A 23,423-nucleotide genomic window follows, 5' to 3' on the forward strand; every position below is an offset into this window, starting at 1 on the left:
GGGCAACATTTCATCTGTCAACCAGATGATTTCTGTTGCTGTCAAAGAACATAAGACAAAAACAGGTCAGCATTGTGATAAGGGATTTCTGTGCTTCTTCCTTAGGAAACACAAGTAGGTTATTGGCCATGTTGTTTAAGATAACAATTATTTACAGTTTAATTTAAGAACAGTACTTCGGGGGTTTTTTGTGCCAGCTTCAGAATGAACAAGAAGTATAGCTTACAGTCTTGTATTATTTACTTTTGAGCAATAGTTGTAATTACTGTCACTGGTCAGCCAGGTGATCTACTAAAACAGGAGTCAGAAGTGGTCACAGCAATGTCAAGTACTTGTTTTTTTCATGTAATTGTTGATGCAGCAGCTGTAATATATGGTACCACTCATTCCAAGAGAAATTAACAGTTAACTTCATTCTTATGTCTTGTCCTAAGCTTAAATTCTGGTGCTTTCATGCCTCTTGCCCTTCCCAATTTCCTTCTGATTGTCTTTTGTGAGTAGATGGAACAATCTGTAGTGTTTTGGGGTGAGTTTTTTCTGCTGAAAAATTATGTAGATTTAATTAATGTATTAACATTGTGCTTATCTGTAATGACGTAGGTTTCAGTTAAGAAATTTTTTTTAACATTGTTGTAGTTCCTATCCTTATCTTTCAGTGCTGGTAAGCCTTACAGTATCATAAACTCTTTCTAAAAAGACATGGTCATTTCCCTTAAGGATGTGAGTTCTAAGTGCTTTTCTGTGTATGTGTGGGATACTTAATTTCCCAAATAAACAAGAATTGCAAAGGAGATTAATTTGAAATTGTTCTTGGTATGAAGTGAGACCAGTTATGATCTGAGGTTGGAGCAATAGTCCTTTTTCAAATATTTCATTCTTCAAATAATGCCTTTGAAGATTCTGGTTCCAAAACTGCCATTAGCTGTAAAGACTTGTCACTGTTTAAGATTGTTTAAGATTTTAATCTTAAAATTAAGAAAGCAGAAAGTAATCTCCTCAACACGTCTGTGCTATGAGTAATATAAATAAAAGCTACATGTGTAGTGTAAAATCACAGGTATTCTCCAGTACATCCACAATCCCCAAGGCAGAATGAACATTTACATATAAACAATCTAAACTATATTTAAAACCTACCTGAGAAATATTTATGTGAACAACAGAGATTTGACACATCCTCCCTAAATTCTATCCTATGTTTTAAGGATGTGTCATCTTTTATCCTTTTTTTGTGTGCAGCTTTCAACACACTGATAGAAAAACTCCTCATTGCTTATTATAGGATGGTATTACTCACCACCTCTATAAGTTTCAGGGAATCTAAAATTCCATTTCCTTTTTCAGTGCCAGTAGTTCTGATAGGTACTTTTTCTGAATAAATTCAAATCACACCAACTTTGACAGCTCCAGAAATAGGAGATGGGTCAGAAGAGATGGCTGTGAGATTTTACAGGATCCTCATTACCAATGTAGTCAAGGGGAATCTCATTTTTCTACATGCTTTGCAAATATTCTGTGTACTTGGCCCTTACACTCCTCTTCAGTTGTTACAGGTCACCAGCCTCATATTTTCCAACAAAACAGCTATGCTGCTTCCTCAGTTTAAGCCTTCTCTACATGGACTCTTTTCTGCATCTTGGGAACAAGGGTCCATCTGTGTTTGCCAGCTCCACAGAACCATGTCACCTTTCAGGAACTTCCTAAGAGTTTAGCTGTAATTCTTAAATTTACAGTAGAAATTGTGAATGAAAAATCTTTCAGACTTGCACATGTATTGAGCACAGCTGTTCAAGAAAGGCAAGTGATGCCACAAATCATGATATTCTGGAAGACTTTGAAAAGCAGTTCTGGAACCCAAAAAGGTTGTTCAACCCTTCAGATTCAGAGCTGGGGTCCTGACCTCAGTCATTTGTGTTTCAGAGCTGCTGAGCTCCCTGATAAATATTTGGTGTTTCAGTCCATCCCATTCCTAGGAAATGCTTAGGCTTTGTGGTGGGAAAGCAGCTCTTTCAGTTGGTGGTCAGACACAGCTGAGTAAAAGATTCCCATTTCCACGTACGTAGGACACACACGGAAATGGTGAGCAATATGGGAAGAGGGTGGTTTGTGGGAAGGGTTGTGCATGCTGTGGTACCAGCATTGCTGCATCTCACTGCCAGCTGGGAAGAGCTTCTGACCGAGTGCTTTAGGAAAGCAGTTTCCTGACTATGCTGCAATAGTGAGTGTGAATGGATCCAAGCATGCAGAACAGGATTTGGATTATGTTTTTTCATTGCTGGTTACCACTGGCTGACTTGCTGTTAATTGGCCTTTTTTAGAGTGTAGAAAAATACAACGCTCTCACAAAACAAAAACTTCTTCTGACAGTTTCCTGTGATTTTTATTTATTTAAAAATATCTGTCAGACATATAGATTGATCAAGAGAAGGTTATCCAGAATCTGGAGGGCTCTGCTGTCATTCCTTGTGCTAACTCTCTCCTTTCCCAACGCTGTCACGTTCCTGGTCGCTCACACGGGAAGGGCACTGCTGCTCAAGAGAAGGAAGGAGTCCAGCCAAACACATTTTGGTTCTTTCATTTCTCTAAGTATGTGCATTAAAGTTTGGATGAAGAGAAGCGTTTTGGAAAGAGGATATGGCATCAATGTTGTTTTAATTTAGAGTTTCTAGGCTCCGAATTGCAGGAATGTGCCTCAATATAGAGCCCATTTCCTAATGAGGAAAGCATTGACCAGGCTCTCCAGTAAATGGAGCTGCCTGTTTCATATTGGTTGTCAGTTTGTATGAGGGATTTCCTCTATCATCAGACAGGCAGGGCGATTGCAGGGCGAGGGTCACCAGCTAATGTGGTCCCAATTTACTTCCTCCCAGGGCACTTGGTCTCTGTGGGTAGTTCATGGAGAAGCAGTGGTTGGGAGGCTGCTGCACCGGAGGGGGCCGGGCTGATGCAAGAGCAGAGAGCTGGAGGTTGTGTAACCAAGTCCAGATGTGGTGTGGCGAGCGCCAGCGCACCCGGGGACGCCGGGAGAGGGCCCCGGCGTGTGTCACACCGGGCTAACAGGGACCCGAGGAGCTTTGGGCTGCTTTGTGCCAGCACAGCCACTGCTCAGCTGTCAGGATAGAGCCTGTTTGCCTTTTATCCCTTCCCTCATCCAGCTAAGTTTTAATATCGGGTTCTATTTATTGTAACAGAGCAAAGCACTACTCCACAGTTCTGAGTGGTAAAGGGAAGGCGTATCTGAACGGGATGAGGTTTTCCTGGCTGTGGGCTTTCAGTCTTAAACACCTGGGTATTGCTGCTGGGAGCTGTTTGTAGCAAAGACTGTCATTTTCTGTATTTGTACAGTGTGTAGCACAGTGGGTGCCTGACTTGACCAGCATCTCTGTCACTGCCATGCCATAAATGTGAAGTAATAGTGTTAAAATTTTTAGGAGGCTCTGAACAGTATTAGTGTTTTCTGACAGCTTGGAGTATTATTCAAATTGATTGCTTAAATCACCATATTCACTTGTATTATTATGTAATGTTTCATAATCATCATTATAGTGGAGGTTACCAGGAACTAGCTTGACTCAGTGTTATTGATGACAGGATCTCAAAATTTTCATTTGAAGTCGTGTGACTTCAGGTTAGATTGATACTACGTATGTTTTGTTATGCTGCCTATGCCTAAATAAAAGTTATTTTCAGATCAGTTCCTCAGTCTTTCAAGAACATGTTGAGTTTTCATTCTATATTTCAGCACACTCAGAGAACCACCCAGCTTAAGCTTTCTCCATGTATTTCATAAACATGCATTTTCTTTTGTCATGCAAACTGGTAATGACAAATAATGAATAGTATGGCCTCAGGAGAGAGCTCTCTGCAACCTGGTTGATTCATCCAGTTACACCCGTAATCTGTTCTTAGACTTCTAGTGAAGGAGACCTTCAGTCCTGGGAAGTCTTTTTTTATGGCTTATCTGTCTTTATCATTATTTGGAATCTATACTGTCCTTTACTGCAATTTAAGATCATTACTATTTTTTTCTATCTATTAGGGGGATAGAAAAAAAAATTTACTGCCTTTCATGTTCTTGCCATAGACACTCTTGCTGTCACTTAGTGAAAAGAACTCCTTCCTATTTTAATAAAGGGAGATAAGAAGCCCCACGCTATTGTAAGTGTGGGTTTTGTAGTCAGCCTGCTTGCCATTCAGAGGAATCTTTAATACCTGTTGTTCCATTCTGCTTCTATATCCTCATCAAGATTGTGCCTTCCTCTGTAGGCCAGCATGAATTTGAGGGGCTGTTATTTAACATTCCCACAAATGGAGAGGAATTATTTGGCAATAACTCACAATTGGTCAAATAACTAATAATTAACTGGTAATAATAGTATTTATGCAATATTTAATATACATTTCATCTAAGCAAGCAAGTACCAAAGCTGTTTTCTCTGTGCTACTTTGTGCCTCTTCCCTGTAAGATTTTGACTGGCTCTCTTTATGAGGCCAAGTTACTGCAAAGACTGGTTTCCCAAGTAAATGTGGTTCATGGGATCATGAGAAAAAGGAAAGAATTGTAGATTCCAGAGTAGCTTCTCACCCCAAAAATCATATTTTTCCACTGTTACTTGTTTCCCTGGAAACCCTGCACACTGATACCTGACACTCCTCTGCTGTGAACTTTTCCAAAGTGAAGTTCCACTGGCTGGAGTAATTTCTGTTTATAACAAGAGAATGTAAAACAGGTCAAAGGAGACTGACAGGCAAATGTTTTCCTGTTACTGCTGTGGAGCTGTATCAGCATGACCACACTTCTGGCAGTTCTAGTTACCACCCTGCCCAATGAAATAATACAGATTGTGAGAGGTGTGCAGTTAGTCTTTGCTTTACCTTAGCTGCCCTGATTTGAAACCATGTCTGATGAGAGTGATTACCCTATTAGCAAGTGAATTTCTTCTCTAGGAGGCATGGATACAATCAATGCAGGTAATTGCTAAATGTGGTGCTGGTTTGTGACAGAACCCCTGTTGTTCTCTGAAAGGTTCCAGCAGTCTGGAGTTCAGTGAGAGGAGGCATCTCCCAAGCCACTGTCAGAAGGGAACTTAGGAATATGTGTGTAAGCTGTCTGAGTGTGGTGGCGTTGGCTTCTTTATAGCTGAGAAAGAAAAGTTAATATTCGAGATGAGTGATGAGAGTCAGGGCACTTGGATCCATTTTTGTTTATTGATCTCTTTACCACAGTGCCCACATACTTGCACTGGCAAGAGTGCAAATAGATGTAAAAGTGGGGAAAGAAAACTTGTGTGATAAGAAAGTTAAAAAACAGGCAGATGAGTTTGAAGGTGCTGTGTGAGAGGTTTCTTCATGAACTGGGCAGAACAGAAGGTACTCTTGAGTTCTGGTGGTCTCTGAGTGCCAGGTTAACCAATTTGAAACAGGAACAAACGGATTAGTGTACTTTGCCAGAAATTTTTCAAGGAATAGTGAAGATTTTCAAGAGCTATTGTCACTTGCAGTGGACATGTTACATAAGCAGTGCAGTCTCAGCCTCACCTATCCACTGCATGGTCTGTAGAGTCAATGTAAAGTCACCTTTTTTCAAGTTCTTGTACCACCAATGTCTGGAAGGTCACTTGCAGCTTTTCAGTTACTGGCTTTAATACACAAAGGTGCCAAAATACATTATTTTTATAGTATGTTCTTAGCTGTACTGGCAGTGTAGCTGGCATACATGTGAGCAGGCAGAAGTGGGGGAAATCACTCTGTACACTTCCTATTCAGGAAGCTGTTGGACTAGAAACAGAAGAAACTTCTGGCTGAAGTGAATATATCCACTAATTGGCTCTCATCAAGCATTGCCAGCTGTCAAATTTAAGCATCGTGGCTTTTGTCGAAGGCCTGTAATCCACTCAGATTATCAATCACAGCATGGCTTGTTTTGCCAGGCTTTGCTCCTCTATAATTGTTTCTGTCAAGGGGGAAGTCCCTGCCAGGAGCAGACCCCAGCACCATGACAGCAGCGAGCAGGCACAGAAAGCAAGGCCTTGTCATGCCCTTGAGCACTGCTTCCTGAAGCACAGCACTAGAAGCCCTCACAGATTAAAAGAAAGCACCTTCTCCCTGCCATGTGTTCCAGACTTTTTCCCCATCATTTTTAATCATCTTTTAGCGCAGTAACAGCACTCAGTGCAGTGTCAGCAGTCTTTTCTGGGGCAGCATTTCATCTTTCCCTGGTATTACTTACACTCTTTCCCCTCTCCCTCCTCCTTTACCTTTACCCTTTGCCTCTTGCATGACTAAGTAATAATAATAGTAATAGTAGTAATTATTATTCAAGGGAGCCCTGGCTGTCGCTGGCTGCACCATGCCAGGGAAGGGAACTGCCTCTTGGAACCATGTGAGTGCATCTTCCTGTGCCTGTGACCAGCCATGTCTGCTTTCTGTTTGTGCCTTCAGCCATGTCACAGCCTGGAGTTTTTAGGGTATAGCTATGTTGGTTTGCTGGAAGAGGATGGTGCTTTGCCTCACTGAGAGAGATGGCTGTAAGATTTCCAGAGGTATTATGGAACTCAGATGACAAAACAGTGCTTGGTACCCTTTCTTTCTGGACATTTGTAATATTTTTAAAAATATTGTAAGGACTAATATTTCCCAAGTTTGAACTCAGATTTCAAAGACCTGTTTCACTCTATTAGAAATATTCCTCCATTTATTGAACATATTAAGATTTTCATATTCTACTTTTACAGCTTTTTAATGGACTAAAAATTCTCAATAAATTTAAATTAATTGGATAATTGCCAACAGCATTTAGTGTCACATATACAGTAGCTCTCATTCAAGGCTTATGAACTCCCTCTAGGAAGTTATTTAGGCAACGTTGCCTCTCTCTAGAAAATCAGGATTGCTGGACCAGTCTAGGTTAGCAGTTGAGAGACCCCCATCCCATTCCTGTAAGTGACCAACTTGATGGTGTTGGCTATCAGGAAAGATTGTTAGGCCTCCCCTGGGAGAACCAGGCTTGTTAGCACTAATAAAGAGGTGAGAATGCTCGCTGAGCTTGGTTTTCTTCAGAAGACTGCACTAGAAGATCTAATTTGGGCCTGAAAAATAATCATTCCTTTGTCTGTGAATAGTATTTCTGGACATTGGTGCAATGTGAAAATAGTCACTGTCATTTGACATCACAGTTGTACCATATAGTGGCTTCCTGTAGTTATTGTGGCCCAAACCACTGGTCTGATACACAGTGGTTTCAGTTAAATAAAGAGAATATATTGGAACAGGTCTTTATGATACATACATTCAGCAGAGTATTTATATCATTCATTCTATTTCTTTGCTACAAATATTACGTTGAAAATCGTTTCTGACAATATTTGTCTTAGCTGATGAGTCATGAGATAGATGCAAAATCTCAGAAAGAGTGGTTTAGAACAGCTCAGGATTGCCAATAGTTGTTCATTCAAGGTATACAATTATGGGTATATCTTCTTTTGCTTAACTTCCATGGTTTGTGGGGTAGCTGGGAAGGACCCATGCACGACTGCTCCCTGATTGTTGTCCAGTGGCAGGATGTGCCTCAGGGGTGAAATATTTGAGACTTTCCAACCATTGGTCCTTGTGGCTGGGCTGGTTTGGCATCACTCTTGGTATTTGAATTGATGATGTCTGAAGGATGACCGGAAAATACAGTGAGTTTATGATTACATTTAAATTGTATTATTCAGACCCATTGTTTAGGGAACTCTGAAGTGTTGGTGACAGGGAGAGTTCCACTAAACATGTGAAAAGTCTTGATTAGATAAATCCACAAATAGGTTTTTTTTTTTGTGAAGAAACAGAAATTTCACGCCAGAATTTCATATTTGGGAAGATTTTGAATTATTTGCTTGATCTTGGGGAGGATGGGTGTCTAAGCATCCTTACAGGTATTTCATTGATTGGATGCAGGTTTTTCTGCACTAAATTATTCCTGTTCATCTGGCCTGTTTTACCTGACATTGACAATTGTCTAGGAGACACATGTGTCCCTTTATCGAATCTCCATTCAAAATGTGCTAACTTGGTACAATATGCCCATCTCTTCCTGTATTAAAGGTAGTATTCCTCAGGGAACACACAACTCACTGAACAATTTCATACTAAAGCTATGAAGTAAAGCTTTATTTGTGGTTACTTGTCTTTGGATGAAAAGCCTAACGAACCTGTGACATTACCAACTATCTTATATAAAAATAATTCACATATTGATAGTCAGTTAAAAAGGAGTTGGCAGAAAGCTGAAAGGCATTTTTCCAGCTTTAGTATTGGTTTTAATTTGTGTAAGACCTGGAACTGGTGAGGTGATAGATGATTCAAGGTGTGTTCCAAAAACATGTTAAGGAGAAGGTGAAGTCAGAGATATGAGGTGACTGATTGGGTTCATAAACTAAATATGTAGAAGGTTTCAAGTAGATTACAGATTAACAGTTGTATGACTTAATGTGTTAGTGATGTGTTCTTTACTTGAAGGGGGAATGAATGATGGAAAGATTTGTACACCTAGAATATGTAATGAAAATTAATGATCTATAAGATAGAATATATTGCATATTTGTGATTTTGCTGTGTTATTTTGGGAGTAACATAATAAATCACTGCTTTTTTTTTTTTGCTTGAGAAGAGAAAAATGCATAGTCTGCAAAGGAGAATTTTAATCCCCACCATCTTAAAAATTGATAATGGAAAAAATTAAGTCTTAACTGCATGGAATGAACTTCAGCTTCAGTAAACAGTGAACTGTTGATGAACAGTGATCTCAGGTATTTTTGAGCTTATGCACTGAGCTATCTCTCAGTCTACAGATTTTTTTTTTTCCTCATCACTGTATTAAGCTCCTTAAATTCTGAAAATAATTTCCCTTTTTGAAACTGTCTGATTGAGCCTAGTCCAGTATACCATATCTCAGGCAAATGAATAGGTAAAGCAGGGGAAAATAGAAGTTTCATCTTGCAGGTGGAAATCTAAGATATATGCTGTCAATTAGGACTAATGTTTTGATAATAATCCTTCATTATTTGACATACCAAGTTGTGGAAATTGATAGGACAGTGTAGCAGGTTTGTCAGAATGAGACACAGATTTATGAAATTAGGCATCAGTTACTTATGATAGCTTCTGCAAATGAGGGGTGCTGGTGACTGCAGATTCCCCTCAGTTCTGTCAAATTCATGGTGTTATGTTCTGAAAAATCCAAGTCTTTAAATAATTACTATTCATGTTTAAGTGCAGAACAAATGATGCATTTCCTCCTTAATAAGTACAGGCTGTTTTCTACAGCCCTTTTCTAAGATGAAGAAATACTCATGACCAAAGAAAAGGTGTGCAGATTTTCCCTAGAGGTCATGTGTTTGCCACTTGACATTTGTGAATGTAGGGAGAAGATGGAGACTTTTCTACTGTCTACTAACTTGGAAGCCGTGAGGAGTCTGGAAACAGCTGTCAGCTCCAAAAGGTACAAGATGAGAAAGTTGATACTGACGGAGATTCTGCTTCCAGTCCCTCCCTCGAATGGGAGTCTGGAGACAATGCTGTCAAATCTGAGTTCGTGATTTTGGCAGATCATCTTTAGGGCAGTTGTGTTCAGCTGTGTCCCTGAGCAGACCTGTATTGAACACAAGATAAAGGCACAGTTTCTGTGTGCCCCTTTTTGCCTTGAATATGTTACCAAAGGTTTTGAGTTTTTGCAGTAGCAAGAAGTGCTTTTAGGGATTAGTCCAAGATTTTGCATGAAGACAAAATAAGTCTCAAACTCAGCTATCAAAAGATTGCTGTCTGATTTTACTTGGCATAATCAAACATTTATCATGTGGATATAAGAAAAAATTTCTCATTATGTACCCTCAATTTCAAATAGAAGTCATTTACCTTTGCAATTACATGTTGTAGAATTTTAGATTATCAGTAGTACAGGTGAATGTTAGTCTCTCAACTTTTGTAAAGCTCTACTCTCTAAATATATGTTAAGCTGTCATCCCATCACTGGTGCCTGGAGGAAGTAGTGGTCTTTTATGTTGAACACAGCCCTGGTTGAGGGGTAGCCATTTAATTAGAGCTTTTGTTCTCTTTATTTGAGTACAATTTTACAGTCACAGAACCCAGTCCTTTGTTCTCTTTCTATGTGTTTACCACCAGTGCCTGTCTTAGTGCGAATACAAATTTATCCTGTAGTTGAGTAAGCAAAAAATAAATGGAGGTCTCACAGCTGAATCCAGGCAAGTTTTTCCTCAGGATTTTAACAACCTAGGTATCTCTTGTTTTTAATAGTGGATTTTTGTTTGGGGTGGGAAACGTAACATTTTTAAACATTCTGTTTCACCATTGTACTGCTCTTAATCCTTTTAATAGTTAAGTTACTCTTCTCACTGTTTTCATCTTACCGTGAAACATTACCATAATTTATGACACCAAGCCAGTGTGCTCTCTATCTCCTAAACACCAGTAGATGCAACCTTGGCTTTGCCTCCTTTATCACAGCGAGCAACCCAAACTTCTGCCAATTGCTGACAGTAATGGTGTTGCAAAAATAATAAAAGCAATATAGCGATCCTTAAGAACACACACACTCACAGGTTGTTTAAAACTTGGAAGCCTGCATGAGTTTATTTGCTCTATGGAAGTATTAAGGACTTCACCTTCTCATTTTAGTTTTTCTCTCCTTTTTTTTTTTTTTCCCTAAGGGGAAATATATTTACTTATATATACAGATCTTCAAGCATCTTTCAAGTGTCTCCTGTATCTCATATGGAGGCATGCAAGATGTATGTTCTTCTGCACTAAAGAAAACTTTCACAGATTTGGTGGCAAGGATCCACAGACTGGGAAGTGAATTAGTCCCTTATTTTCCTAGACCTTTTCATCACTCTCAGATTATGAAAAGATTTTTTGATGCCTCTCTTCCCCCCTTTCCTGATTACCAAAACCAGCTAGTCCTTCTCTATTGTCAGCCAGAAATCTGGTTTGTGATATAAAGAGGGCTTAAAAGTATGAAGGCTTCCTTGTTTCCTCCTAGGTCTTCTGGTTGCAAATCAATCAGTCAAGGTTGCTCTTGTCCTTCTATTCATTCTTTTCTGTTTCTTCCTCTGCTTTGTCAGGGCTCTTTAACAAGTGGCATCACCTATCTTAAGTTTAATGACTTAGCAGTAAAAGGATTGTTAAGAAAAACTCACCAGAGGTATGACAGGCTTTTTTCTCATCTTGTTCCACAGATCTTTTTCTTTTAGTGGTTGTAGCAGAGAGAATTCTCTAAGGTGTTTTTTTAAGCTTTACGGAGTGCTTTATGGTGCCCATTGGGTGGGCTGCTGCTCATATGGAATGGCATCTTATAATGTAAATCACAGACAACAGATTAGGAATAGAGCAGGCAAAGACAGGACTACTGGAATGCAGACACCGTAGAGAAATTCATCTGGTCAAACTGGCACATCTCTACACATTGTGTGCTGTGAATTTGAAATGTGGAGAGTAAGAGAATTTCTTTCCTTGGTAAGAAAAATTTTGGCACCGATACAGTAGAAAAATGGAATGTTTTTTCAGTCTCTCCAGCTTAGTATCTAACCTTTGATGCAGACTTAATAGGAAAAATCAACCTCTCCTGGAATAACAAGAAAAAAAAAAGTCTTGGTTTATTGTGGTTCTCCTTGCTTGTGTACTGCATGCAAGAGCAGAGGAATGGACAGGAATCATCTGTCCAGCTCTGTACTGCACATGTGCCGCTGTGTGCTTGGGCAGGAATCCTGCCTCTGTGGGCCAACACAGGGACAGTGAGGATGGACAGGAATCCTGTGTCTGCAGACCACACGCACTGCTGGTGTGGACAGACAGGAATGTAATGTCTGTGTGTTTGTGTGGGTACTGAGGCAGGGCACTTCTAGGTGGATGTCAACCCCAATAATTGGCCATACAGAAAAAGTTCTTAACTTTTACTTAGTTTAGGGAGCAAAGCTCTGTTGGTTGTCAAAGGAAATGCCCTTTCAACTCTTCCCTCCAGCAGTTACCATGCAGGATTTTGCCTGGATTCAAAGATGAAAGCAAGGCACAAAAAGAGTAATACCGGGTTTCTTTTTCTTTTATATGCAACAGCTTTTAAAATTAATTTCAGAACAAGCACAAATAATCTTGAGGCTTCGTTGTGTGTGTTTTTTTAAGTTGCTATCAACACTGTTTATATCATGTAGACACAGATCCATTCGTGTATACACCCAGAGCCGGGTTCTGGGCAGTCACAGTCAGTCTGTGTTGAGATGATACTGAGCAGCTCACATCACTTTAGCATCTAGGAATTTGTATCTGTACATAACTCCTTTTTTTGCCAAGAACAGCATGTATAGAAGGGAGGGGGGGTTTGCTATTAACAGCTCTTTGAAGCTACAGGCAAATGCAGTTGAAGTGGTGAGTCATATAACAATAAAAATATGTAACAATAAAAGGTCTGTGGTCAAAACACTGGCATATACTTTCCAAGATTAAAAATTGCTGGATAAAAGAATTCTTTTACTGTATTTATTGTAACAACATAGTCACAATAGACAAAGATTGGAACACTTCCAAATCACTTCAGCTAGGAAAGGTGTGTGTAGATACACATGAGCAGATGGCCTACAAATGATTTTGTTGAGCCAGGAGATCATGGCTAGCTTTTAAGATTTCACAGTAGGATGCATCTTGTACGTAAATTCCTATACGAGGTTTTGCCAGTTCATAGATACCACTGGACTGAGAAACTTTCTTGTTTCACACCAGGAGAAAGACTAGAGACAAAAGCAGAGTGACTGAAGTGGTTGTGTTAGACAGGCAGCTGTGTGAAGTTGAGCATATGCAAGTGGATTTATTTTGGAAAGGAGAAGCAAATAGGACAGCAAAGGAAAGGGGGACAGAGTAAGGTAGTTGAGGGTAAGATGAGCAGGGTGTGGAGTGACGCAGAAGTGAAAAGGGAAGGAGAAATTTCAGGCGAAGAGTCAAAACAGGAGTTTCGTCAACGATGTCAAGCAAACTTTGTTCTGTATTTGAGAGAAATATTTGCCTGTTCGATAGGATATAACATGTAGGTCATTTAGGGGGTTTGCCTTCAGATTTTTCATAGATTTTGTAAGATTAACCTTCTCTGGAGTGCTTAGTGTTGATGCTTAAATTGCACAAGTTTAAATCACAAGATCAATAAAATGTTGATGTGTATTTCCAACCTTAGCATAACCTGAGATACTTCTGACATTTTCCTTTGTAAAACACGTGTCACCAACCTATCAAAGTTTTTAGGAAGAGTTTATTTCAACTTGTTTTTCTTGCTGCTCTTTTGTCTTTGCTTTTCTGTTGTTCTATAAAATGTAAGGTTAAATTTTTAGTTTGGACCCACAAATACACAGGGAGAGGGGGAAAATGAGCAAGGGGCAAAGTACAATCAGAAGTTTTCAATGGTTTTATTAATGAGGACCATGACAAAGACTGGTATGTCCTTTTGCATTGTTACTGAAGTAGCATTTCACTTTTTTCTTAAAATGAGTTGTCTTTTGTGGTAAGTATCAAAGCAGATTAAAGACACAATAAGCTGTATATATTAAACATTCAGCAGACACATGAACTAATCATGAGAGGCTTGCTTGCTGCTGATCACTTGAGAATTTGTAGCAGGTCAGCCTCCCAGAATCTTAAAGAAAGGCATGTACCAGAAAATTCCACTTCTGTGCAGCATTTAGTGCAAGGATATATTGAGAGTCTACATCCAAACTCTTACAATTCCAACAAAATGTGTTAGTTTGGGCTCCAAAGAAGAGTTTAAATGACAGTGCCATCCATCTGCTTAGCTGAGCTGTAGTTCCTACCCAGTAATTTTTCAATTTATTGACCATTTTCAAGCAAATTTGACACAGGAAAAGAAGTCTCAAAGATTTTGTAATTTATAGGAAGTTAATTAACATCCACAGCTGGGTAGAGGCAAAAAGAGCCCAAAGTAGAGCTCCCACACAGGGAAAGGCAAGGAGAATTGAGCTGTGATATATTTTGTTTGGCTGTAGCATACACATATGGCTGGCCATTCAGAACATACATACTTTCACACTGGTCCCAGCTGACTCTTGCCTGGAGACACCATGGGGGAGGCAGGCTGCAGAAAGAGATTATTATAGGGTTGAAGGCCATGCTTAGAAGATGGAGAATACAAATCCAAAGCATGCAGATTTCATTAGTCAATATAGAAGGGGTAATAAAGTGGACTCACGTGCTCTTCAAGGGTAGCCATGCTGTCTGCAAAAGAAATCACTTCTTTACTGATTAAAGAAGTATTGAAGATGGGACAACACTCCGAGAGTGGGTGTAGGAGCATAATTTAGCAAAAAAGCAGTTGTTCAGCTAATTTAAATAAATTAGTCCTTTCTGTTTTAAGGGCATGTGGCAGCAAAAGATATTGATCTTATATTCTCTTCTGCAGCAAGACCTTTCTCTTCCATAGCATGAAATCAAGATCAGACTTGCCCTAACCAACTGCACCATAGGGCAGGCTCATAACCCGAAAAATTCCTGCTTATTTTAAACTTAGAGTATACAGGTTTTATCTGCTCAAAACTGGAATGTGAATAGAACCAGTTCTCTTACTTTACCTTAAGAATTAAAACAGCAGCTCATTTTGTTTGCTGTTCTCTCTGCAGATCAATGTCATTAAATAATTTCTTGGGTTTTCTGTTGTGTGAGGGATCCAGGATGCTTTGAGGATGTTATGAGTTCCCATTTGTCCTGCTGATCCTGCCTGAATGGAGTTTCTTGACACACAGGCCACCCATTCTCTATAAATTAGTTTTACTGTATGGTGGTAAATGTCCTCAGACTCCAGCACTTGCTCAGACATCTTTGAGATACAGGAAGACACACCTTAATGATATTTCTGCTTAAGACCCTTACATGCAGTGGAAAGATGCCAAGGAAATAACATACTTGGCTTGCTCTTGAGTAGTTAACCATGAGAGGAGATTTTTTTATTTTTAGCTTCCTTTCAAACCTGTGACTGGGCAGGTTCCAGCTCTTGTGAAACAAGTAATTGAGAAAGGCAGTTCTGTTACCACTGATCTTAAACACATCTTGAGGTATCTCTAAAGAGAGTAAAAGAGAGCTAAAGGAACATATGCTATAATGATTGTATGGTATAACACAAAAAGGAATCCCAAATTCAGATCTGATTTCGAGTTTTTTGTGTGTCACTGGTTTTCTTTATACAGGAATCACAGCTATAGATTTCAATACATTTTGTCACTGGGCAATTCCACAGTTAGTTAGTTCATCCCCTAAGGAGCTAAGTTCCAAGAGATAATTCCTGTGCAGGGAAAATTTCAGTTCCAAGTTTATTTTTTAATCCCGTCCACATATGTCTACATATGTCAAATCTCACAGAGCATGCCATATCAGGATGATCTGCCTTCCTTAGTTTAGTTCAGAGGCTTTTTGAGTATGAATTCTTCAGGATGAAGCTTCTCAGTAATTATCATGTGTGGGGAGATGAACAGAAAAATGACATCTTTAAACACGGAAATTAGCTGGGCTGACAAAGTCTTTCACTTACAATGTAATGTTGGAACAGTGCCAGCAGCCAGTGCAGAAGGCAGCATCTCAGGTAGAACTGTGTTGAATCCTGCAGGCTTTGACAAACCCCAGCAGCTGCTCTTTGTTGGGCTCACAAAAACACAGGCTCCAGCATGTACAGAAACGTAGTAACAAGAATGGGTTTCGTATCTGTGCAGTTGAAATTTGTGCTGTTTGCTGCTAACAGAGAAATCTCAGTTGCTAATCCTAACCATAGCGAAAAGGAAAGCCAAACCTAACTAACGAGGTGTCTTTTAAACCTTACAAACAAAGATGGCAACTGTCTCTTTACAATTTTGAAAAATGTCTCCCATTTCATTAAATGTTATGAGTGGGAAGGGGGCATAGAGTAAAATACTTAAACAATCTTTCAGAATCCTAATGCTCAAGGTTGGTATGGGCTCAAGGTAGGTGTATGTTCAAGGTAGGCATAGATGTACTTGAGGTAGTTATGTAGAGCATGCTATTCTGATAACAGGGATTATTCTTTCTGTGTTTCTGACAGCCAGATTCCAGCAGGGAGCTGCTTGGGCATTAACAGGGATTATGGCTCACTGCAGGTTTCTAACAAGTAGAAAAGAACTATCTGAAAGTCTTCACAAGTACATAATTTTCAGAGCTACTGAATTCGGCCCACACTTAGAAAGAAAAATCACCTGAGTTTATCCATTATACTTCTATGTTATTAGTGGTAAAAATATTTCTAAACTGTTACTTTTGCATGTGCTTCCAGTGAAACGTTCAACTCAGATTGAAATGGGATAACTCCTTCAATGCACTGACACACTGCCTCCACCACGTAGTCATTTGTCACAAGTACAGTCATTGTATTAACATTTACTTCATGTGGGGTTTTTTAAACTCTACATTAAAGGATTAATAAAGCTTGTTTAGACTGCTTAGCAAAACCAAAGTTACCCCACGCAAATATTCTACAAAAAATGAGAAGGTAGTCACTGATGTCATGGTTTGTGCTGTGTTTCATGGTGGAGGAACAGATTTGATGCAAACTCTTTGGGTAAATTACTGCAATGAGCCTATGAAGCAGACTAGATTAATAGAGAGAATGCACAGCTTACGGGCTGCTATCTGTTGTTTATTAAAGAGCTTCTCTAGAGATACAGAAATGTGTGATCCCCATGAACAAAACTTGGTTTCAAAAACTTGCCAGGGTAATGGTTACCAGAACACTAGTTGTCCTGCAGAAATGCTTAAGAAAGGTATGTACTCTCATTAGAACATACAACTTCATGCAAGCTTTCAAATAAAAACATTCTGTAAAATATATTATAAACAATGTCTGTAGTTAAATCTGTGGGTTTCAAATTTATATGTGGAATTCCACAATAAAGAGTTTGTCAGACCTGGGCAGCACTTCTCTAGGCTTTACCAGCTATTTTCCAGAATATGTCTGTGACTTTCCCTTAAACTTTGTGGATCAGCATCAGTTCTGGTTTTTCTCATGTATTAATTTAACTGTGATAATATCTATTAATTTGGTCTTTAGTGTTAAGGTGCACAAGGAAGCTACCAGTGTGGCCTGCAGTGAACATCAGTGAACATAAAATAACTTACTTTTAGGAACCTGCAGGTGAGAGAGTGCTTTGAAGCAGTACCTCCATGAATGAGGAACTTAGTAATTCATTAAAAATTCACTGTGGCTCCAGTTTTGGCAGGTAAAATAGTGTACATGTGCAGTTTGCAATGAAAGCTTTCAGGTGTTGGTTATGTTAGAAACAGTTTAACACCGGTAATTTCTTTGTTTACCCGAACATTTAGAGATTATAGAATACAGGCAGAAGTGAACTATATGGTACCCAGGAAAAAAAAAGGTAATGAAAATACAGTGAAATCATGGCAGGACCATGAAACAAACAAAGAGAGCACATTTAAAGGAAGTTCTGATGCTGATCATTCACGTTCATGATTCAAACAGGTTTATCTCATGTTTTCTCCTGGTGCTCTTTTCTTTTAATATAACTGCCTGCTGTAGCAAGGGATAGGGAAGAAGAAAGAGTTAAATAATGACAAGAAGCAAAAAAAGGCATTAACAGTAAGTGTATCAAAGAGGCAAAAGGATAATTGCAGAAATTCTGGGGTGCAAAAAGGGAGGGGTGGACAAGATCTGATATTTCTAGAGTATAGTCTAATATATGACATGGAGAAATTGGGGTTTTTTAGATGCAGTACCCTTGGAGATGTTATGCTTTAGACCTGCAGTTCATAGACTCTGGTCTGCAGCAGCAAGTTCTCCACAGTCATTCCTGGCTTTCAGATAGGAGCTGGAGAGTGTGTGGTGGCTCTTGAGTAATTTTGAGAACTGACACCAGTCTGAAGGGTTTGGGTCTGTTCTTTTGCATGGTGACTATTGGAAGAAAAGAAGAGCATTGTTAAAGGCTTTGACAAGCTGTGGGGGCTTTGGGGAAGGTATAATTGGAGGGCCAGGAGGAAATTTATGGAATCTGTCAAAAAAAAAAAGTGAAATGAAGGTACCTTCTGGAAAAAAATCAGGAAACCTGTTGGGTTGTGGAATTTTGCCCAGATTTTTTTCACTCCAGCATTTTTTCTGCACATGCATGAAGAAGGTACCTGTAAGGGCACATGGTATTTTTTTATAAGCAAGATTTGAATCTGACATCTAGCTCCTATCATTGCTAGTTCTGCTTACAGCTCTGGAGGTTTTAGACAAAAGCACTCCTGACACAACTGATTTGTCTGCACTGCTCATTTATTTTCTCACAGGGCCCCGTGGTTAAACCACGTTGTTGTTCATACTTTTTACAATGATGTAGAAATGTTTGCCCTAGGATCTGAGCCATAACCTCATGAGGTGGGAGAGGATTGTATAATAGCACCATGACAAACCAGCTCAGGACTGCAGGATGTTGGAGTGGTTCCCCACAGAAAAGTAAACCGTTTGTTTTTAAATCGTTACAACAGCCATTTGCTCTAGAAATTTCCATCCTTTTGGACTTTTTTTTTTTCTGTAGTGGAGCAATAGGAGAGAAACTCAGTTCATGTACTTATGATTATTTTTAAAATTTCCAAGTAAAAGTTTGTCATTAGTAGTCCAGTCCTAAGCAGAAGCTTTTTATTTCTATATTTGATACAAAAAGAATTGTAAAAATATTGTATTATATCTTTTATTTGCAACACTGCTTGGAATTTAAATGTTGGAAAATAATTCTTAGTGGTATCCATCAAGAACTAAACTGCTTTTCTTCCATCTCTTGATTTTTGCCTAATTCCAGTGATACATGCATAAATTAGTTCCTGTAATGGAATCACAATACTGATTTTGGCATTATCTTGCCAAGACTTGTCACAGACATGCACTCTTAAATTAACAGCATCTGCAGTGGGAGGTCAGGTTGAATTAAAGGGGGAACATAGAAAATGTCCTTCTAGGTGAACTGGGTCCCGTAGGTTTGTCATCATCAGCACACTGCAGAGATTGTTCTGGTTTGAAGTGTTCAAAGGGCTGTAATGGAGCTAAGCAACTAAACCATATTTGGCAAGTAGGAGGGATTTTGGAACTTACGTCCCTCTTCTTTTGAAAAGTCTGGCTTTGAAACTCTGAAATGATCTGATGAAAATTCCAAATAATAAGAATTGCAGCATATTTTAGGTTAGAGTGGACCTCTGTGTCCAGCCACCTGCTGAGAGCATCACTAATTAGAGCAGCTTGCTCAAGGCTTGTCCAGCTGCATTTCCAGTATCTTCGAGGATGGAGAGCCCCCAGTCTCTTGGCAGCCTGTTCTGGCATTTGATGGACCTTGTTATGAAAAGAATTTTCCTGGTCTCTAATCAGAATTTTCTGTGTTCCATTTTACATCCGTCATCTCTTGTCCTATCCCCTCCAGGAAGAGCGTGGCTTCATGTCCTCTATTTCCTATAATTTAAGAAAGCCTCCTCCTTTTCAAGCTAAACCAGCCCAATTCCATCAGCCACTTCTCAATACCTGCTGGCAAGTATTAATAGTAGGCTGTTCTACTTGAGTTGAAGTGACAGAAGCACACAACTTCTTCAGTTTGACTCAGAATTCTCTCTGAGGGAAGCTGTGCTGTTTTCTGACCAGACCCAAACCAGAGGGAGGTGTGTGGTCTTCCAGAGGCCTGGATAAGGGACATCACCAAGAAACCTCCCAACCTGATGCAGCCCCTGATTGTCACCCACTTACAGATTTCTGTGCGGGCAGCAACGATGTCCCAGCAAAAAGGATAAGGACAATGAAGAGAGGCCTCAGAGCCTTGGCAAAACTGGTCAAGGGATCTGGAGCACAAGTTGTGTTTTCTTCTGTGCTGCCAGTTGCAGGGAGTGATGGAGCAAGAAACAGGAAAGTCATGCAGATGAACACCTGGCTTCAAGACTGGTGTAAACAGCAGCATTTTGTGGTTTTTGATCATGGGTCAGTTTATACAACACTGAGCTTGCTGGCAACGAGTGGGGTCCACCTGTATCAGAAGGGAAAAGGGATCTTAGCTCGGGACTCAGCAGGACTCACTGAGAGGGCTTTAAACTAGATTTGAAGTGGGACGGGGTGTAGCCAGTCTTGACAGAGATAAGGTGTGGGGCCAACCTGCTGGAAAGCAGCTCTGAGGAGAAAGCCTTGGGGTCCTGGTGGACAATGAGCCGTCCATGAGCCAGCAGTGTGTCCTGGAAGCCAGGAACGCCAATGGTATCCTGGGGTGCATTAGGAAGAGCACTGCCAGAGGTCATGGGGGCAATCCTGCCTTTCTTCTCAACCCTGGTGAGGCCACACCTGGAGTGCTGTACTCAGTTCTGGGCTCCTCAGGACAAGAGAGACACAGAGCTCCTGGAGTGGGTCCAGCAGAGGGTGACAAAGATATTGAAGGGACTGGAGCATCTCTCTTGTAAGGACAGGCTGAGGGAGCTGGGCCCGTTCAGCATCAAGAAGAGACAGCTGAGAGGGGACCTTATCAATGCCAGTGTCTGCAGGAAGGGTGTCAGAGCATGGACCAGGCTCTTCCCGGTGGTGCCAGGCAATAGGACAAGGGGCAATGGGCAGAAACTGATGCACAGGAAGTTCCACCTGAACCGGAGGAAGAACTTCTTTCCTGTGCAGCTGACCAAGCACTGGAACAGAATGTCCAGAGGGGGTGTGGAGTCTCCCTCACTGGAGACATTCAGGAACCCTCTGGATGCAATCCTGTGCCATGTGCTCTGGGGTGTTCCTGCTCTAGGAGGGGGTTGGACCTGATGACCCACTGTGGTCCCTTCCAACCTGACCCAGCCTGTGCTTCTCTGCAATGCCTCTATTTTTCTCTACCTGTACCAGCTAACATAGTTTGTTTGGGGTTATTTTTTCATGTAATATCATAAAACATGCTGCCTCTATCTGAGAAGAGCTACGTTTTCTCTCAGGAAAGTTAATGTGCTGTGCTAGCATTCTGCTAAACATCTGGGTTTCAATAGATTTTCTCCACACACACATACTGAAAGTCATGTAAGAATTTATTATTTATTATCAAAACAATACATTTCCAAGGAAATGTGAAATCATTTAAAATCAATTGTTCTCATTGCAAAGAAGAAACTGTTGAAGAGACAACCTTAAATATAATAAAATAATAAATATTAAGAAAGTGCCGTTGCAATAAACTGGTTGTTTAAGGATTAATGTGGTATGTTTCAAGTAGTGATTTATGAATGATGAGTCAGACTTGGAATTCAGAACTTGTTCGACAAAGCAGAGCAAACAATATAAAAATTTTGCATGATTAAATTGCTTATTGCTTAAGCTCAATTTACTATTAGCTTTTGTTAAATTAATCCAAAATAAAATCAAATCCAGATTCAAATCCTGGACCTTCTCTCTCATGGTCTGAATAGAGACAAGTAGAATCTGCATTCTCTAGCCTCGAGATGCTCATTAAACTTCAGAGTTTTCAGTGAGAAACCATAGAGTTATGAAGGGATTGAATCAACAGCTGGCATTTCTACAGTGAGCTTTGAACTTTCATTTAAGATGTTTAGTTTTAGTGCATGTCTGATGATTTCACGTGTCTAGCTGTAGATAATTTGCTCTGTATTGTATCTGACGTAGGTCAGGCTAGCTATTTGATTTCCTTAGAATACAAGGATTTCACAAAACTCAAAGTGGGGCTCTTTGTGCCTTCTGAGCTGGGAGGAGAAATGCCATCCGTCACTTTTGGGGCCTCTCCATGTGTGAGTTCCCAATGACACTGGCACCCAGATAATGCAAAGGGAGGCAGCACTTGGTTTTGCAAGACCCTCACCCAGCTCTTGGCTACCCACAGAGTGTCATTGCTGCCTGAATGGCCTCTGTGAGCCCTGCTGGGGAGGTGGGACATTCTTCCAGGTGCATTTCTTTCCTTATTTGTGTGTGTTTGTAGGTGTTGGGGGGCCTCATTGCAGGGTAGTATGTTAAAAGGGCTTAATATCACTAAGCCTCTCCTTTGCAGACACAGCCTGGTAGTATATTTGAACGTTTGCTGCACTTGCTTGCCTAGAATGGTATTCCTAAAGTCACGTATTCTATTTATTCTTACACAATTTTGTTTTTATTCTGTGTTTTTAAAAACTATATCTCCTCTGGAACTTGAAATTTCCTACGTTGAAGAAAAACAAAGAGACTTTTTTGTATTTTGCTAATTATTTACTTGACTATGTTCAAATATAAATTTTATAAGCCTTTGTTATGACACTTTTTCTTCCCCAAGATTTATTTATTAACTTTTTCATTTCCTCAAGGATGGCTTTTGTATAATTCACATTTTTCTGACCAGTCTCAGAATTCTTCTGTTCTTTGATATATCAATTGAAAACTGCTTTGCATATTGAAACTGGATGGACTTCTTAAGTAATAACCTGTTTTCAGCTTGTTTACTTTTTGGTTTTTTTAAACTGACTGCTTACCGAGAGGGTTTTTAGGGCTTTTTTAATTGACTTAGGGACACCTAACTCATGTTTTCATTGAATTATTCTCCAAGTTGATGTCTGAATCTTAATCCCAAGAATGTAAAAGAAGAAATTCATTTCTTGTGCAGCACAAGTTTTAGTAGGTACAAGTCAGATGATCCATTTAATTGTAAAACTAATTTAGCTTTAAAGGGAACAGGTTGGAATGTGTCTCCACAGTTTTTACCAATTCTCTATGGTAATACCAACTGATGTTTCAGGCATGTGTCTTATTTTTTCCCGTGCATGGATTTTGGATATGCAGAAAAGTATAAATACCCTGTTTCCCTTAGTCCCCACGATAGCATTAGAAGGTAGACTGAGATTATTTTTTCTTGTCTTTTTTGAATAGACTCAGAACCGTATGAAGCTGATGGCTGACAACTATGAGGACGACCACCTCAAATCCTCATCCCATTCCAACCAAACCAACCACAAGCCCTCCCCTGACCAGGTAATGTGTCTCTCTTTTTTGTTTTTAAAGTCATTTTTACTATGAGGGCTGATTATTTTTTGTGTAGTTTTTCCCTGACACGCTTGCAGTACCTCAGAACGAAAGCAGCATTCCAGAATGCAGTTATGAAGCAGAACTGGATGTTGCTGTTGTGTTGGCTTTGTGTAAGGCTCCTGAAATGTGAATGAATGGTTCCTGGTACCAAGCTGTTGTTAGGTGGGTGGAAGGAGGAGGTACATTGCAAAGGAACAAAAACATTACTCTCCTGAAATGTGAGATTCGAGTCCTGTATGACATATTCAGATTTTAGTAGCTCAGGTTTACTCCTTGAGTGTGTGGAGTGTCCAGGACTGTTTCTTGTCTTCAGTAGTAGGAAATCATGCTCCAGGATCAGCTTTCTGATCTATGGATTGCAAACAAGCAGTTCCCTTCATTT

At 39.8% G+C, this 23,423-nt stretch overlaps 1 protein-coding gene across 12 annotated transcripts in view; it reads left to right on the forward strand.

Moving 5' to 3' along the window:
* Nucleotides 1-23,423, forward strand: part of ERC1 (ELKS/RAB6-interacting/CAST family member 1) — a 281,550-nt gene that overhangs the window by 225,666 nt on the left and 32,461 nt on the right. For all 12 annotated transcript variants that reach the window (XM_042050358.1, XM_042050357.1, XM_042050360.1 and 9 more), the window contains one exon: nt 22,886-22,987. In XM_042050358.1, coding sequence (XP_041906292.1) covers nt 22,886-22,987 — 102 coding nt within the window. The remainder of the gene's footprint in view (nt 1-22,885; nt 22,988-23,423) is intronic.

The sequence above is a fragment of the Corvus kubaryi genome, unplaced genomic scaffold, assembly GCF_017639235.1.
Source record: "Corvus kubaryi isolate FWS band 111438036 unplaced genomic scaffold, C.kubaryi_AGA036_p1.0 72, whole genome shotgun sequence".
NCBI lineage: Eukaryota > Metazoa > Chordata > Aves > Passeriformes > Corvidae > Corvus > Corvus kubaryi.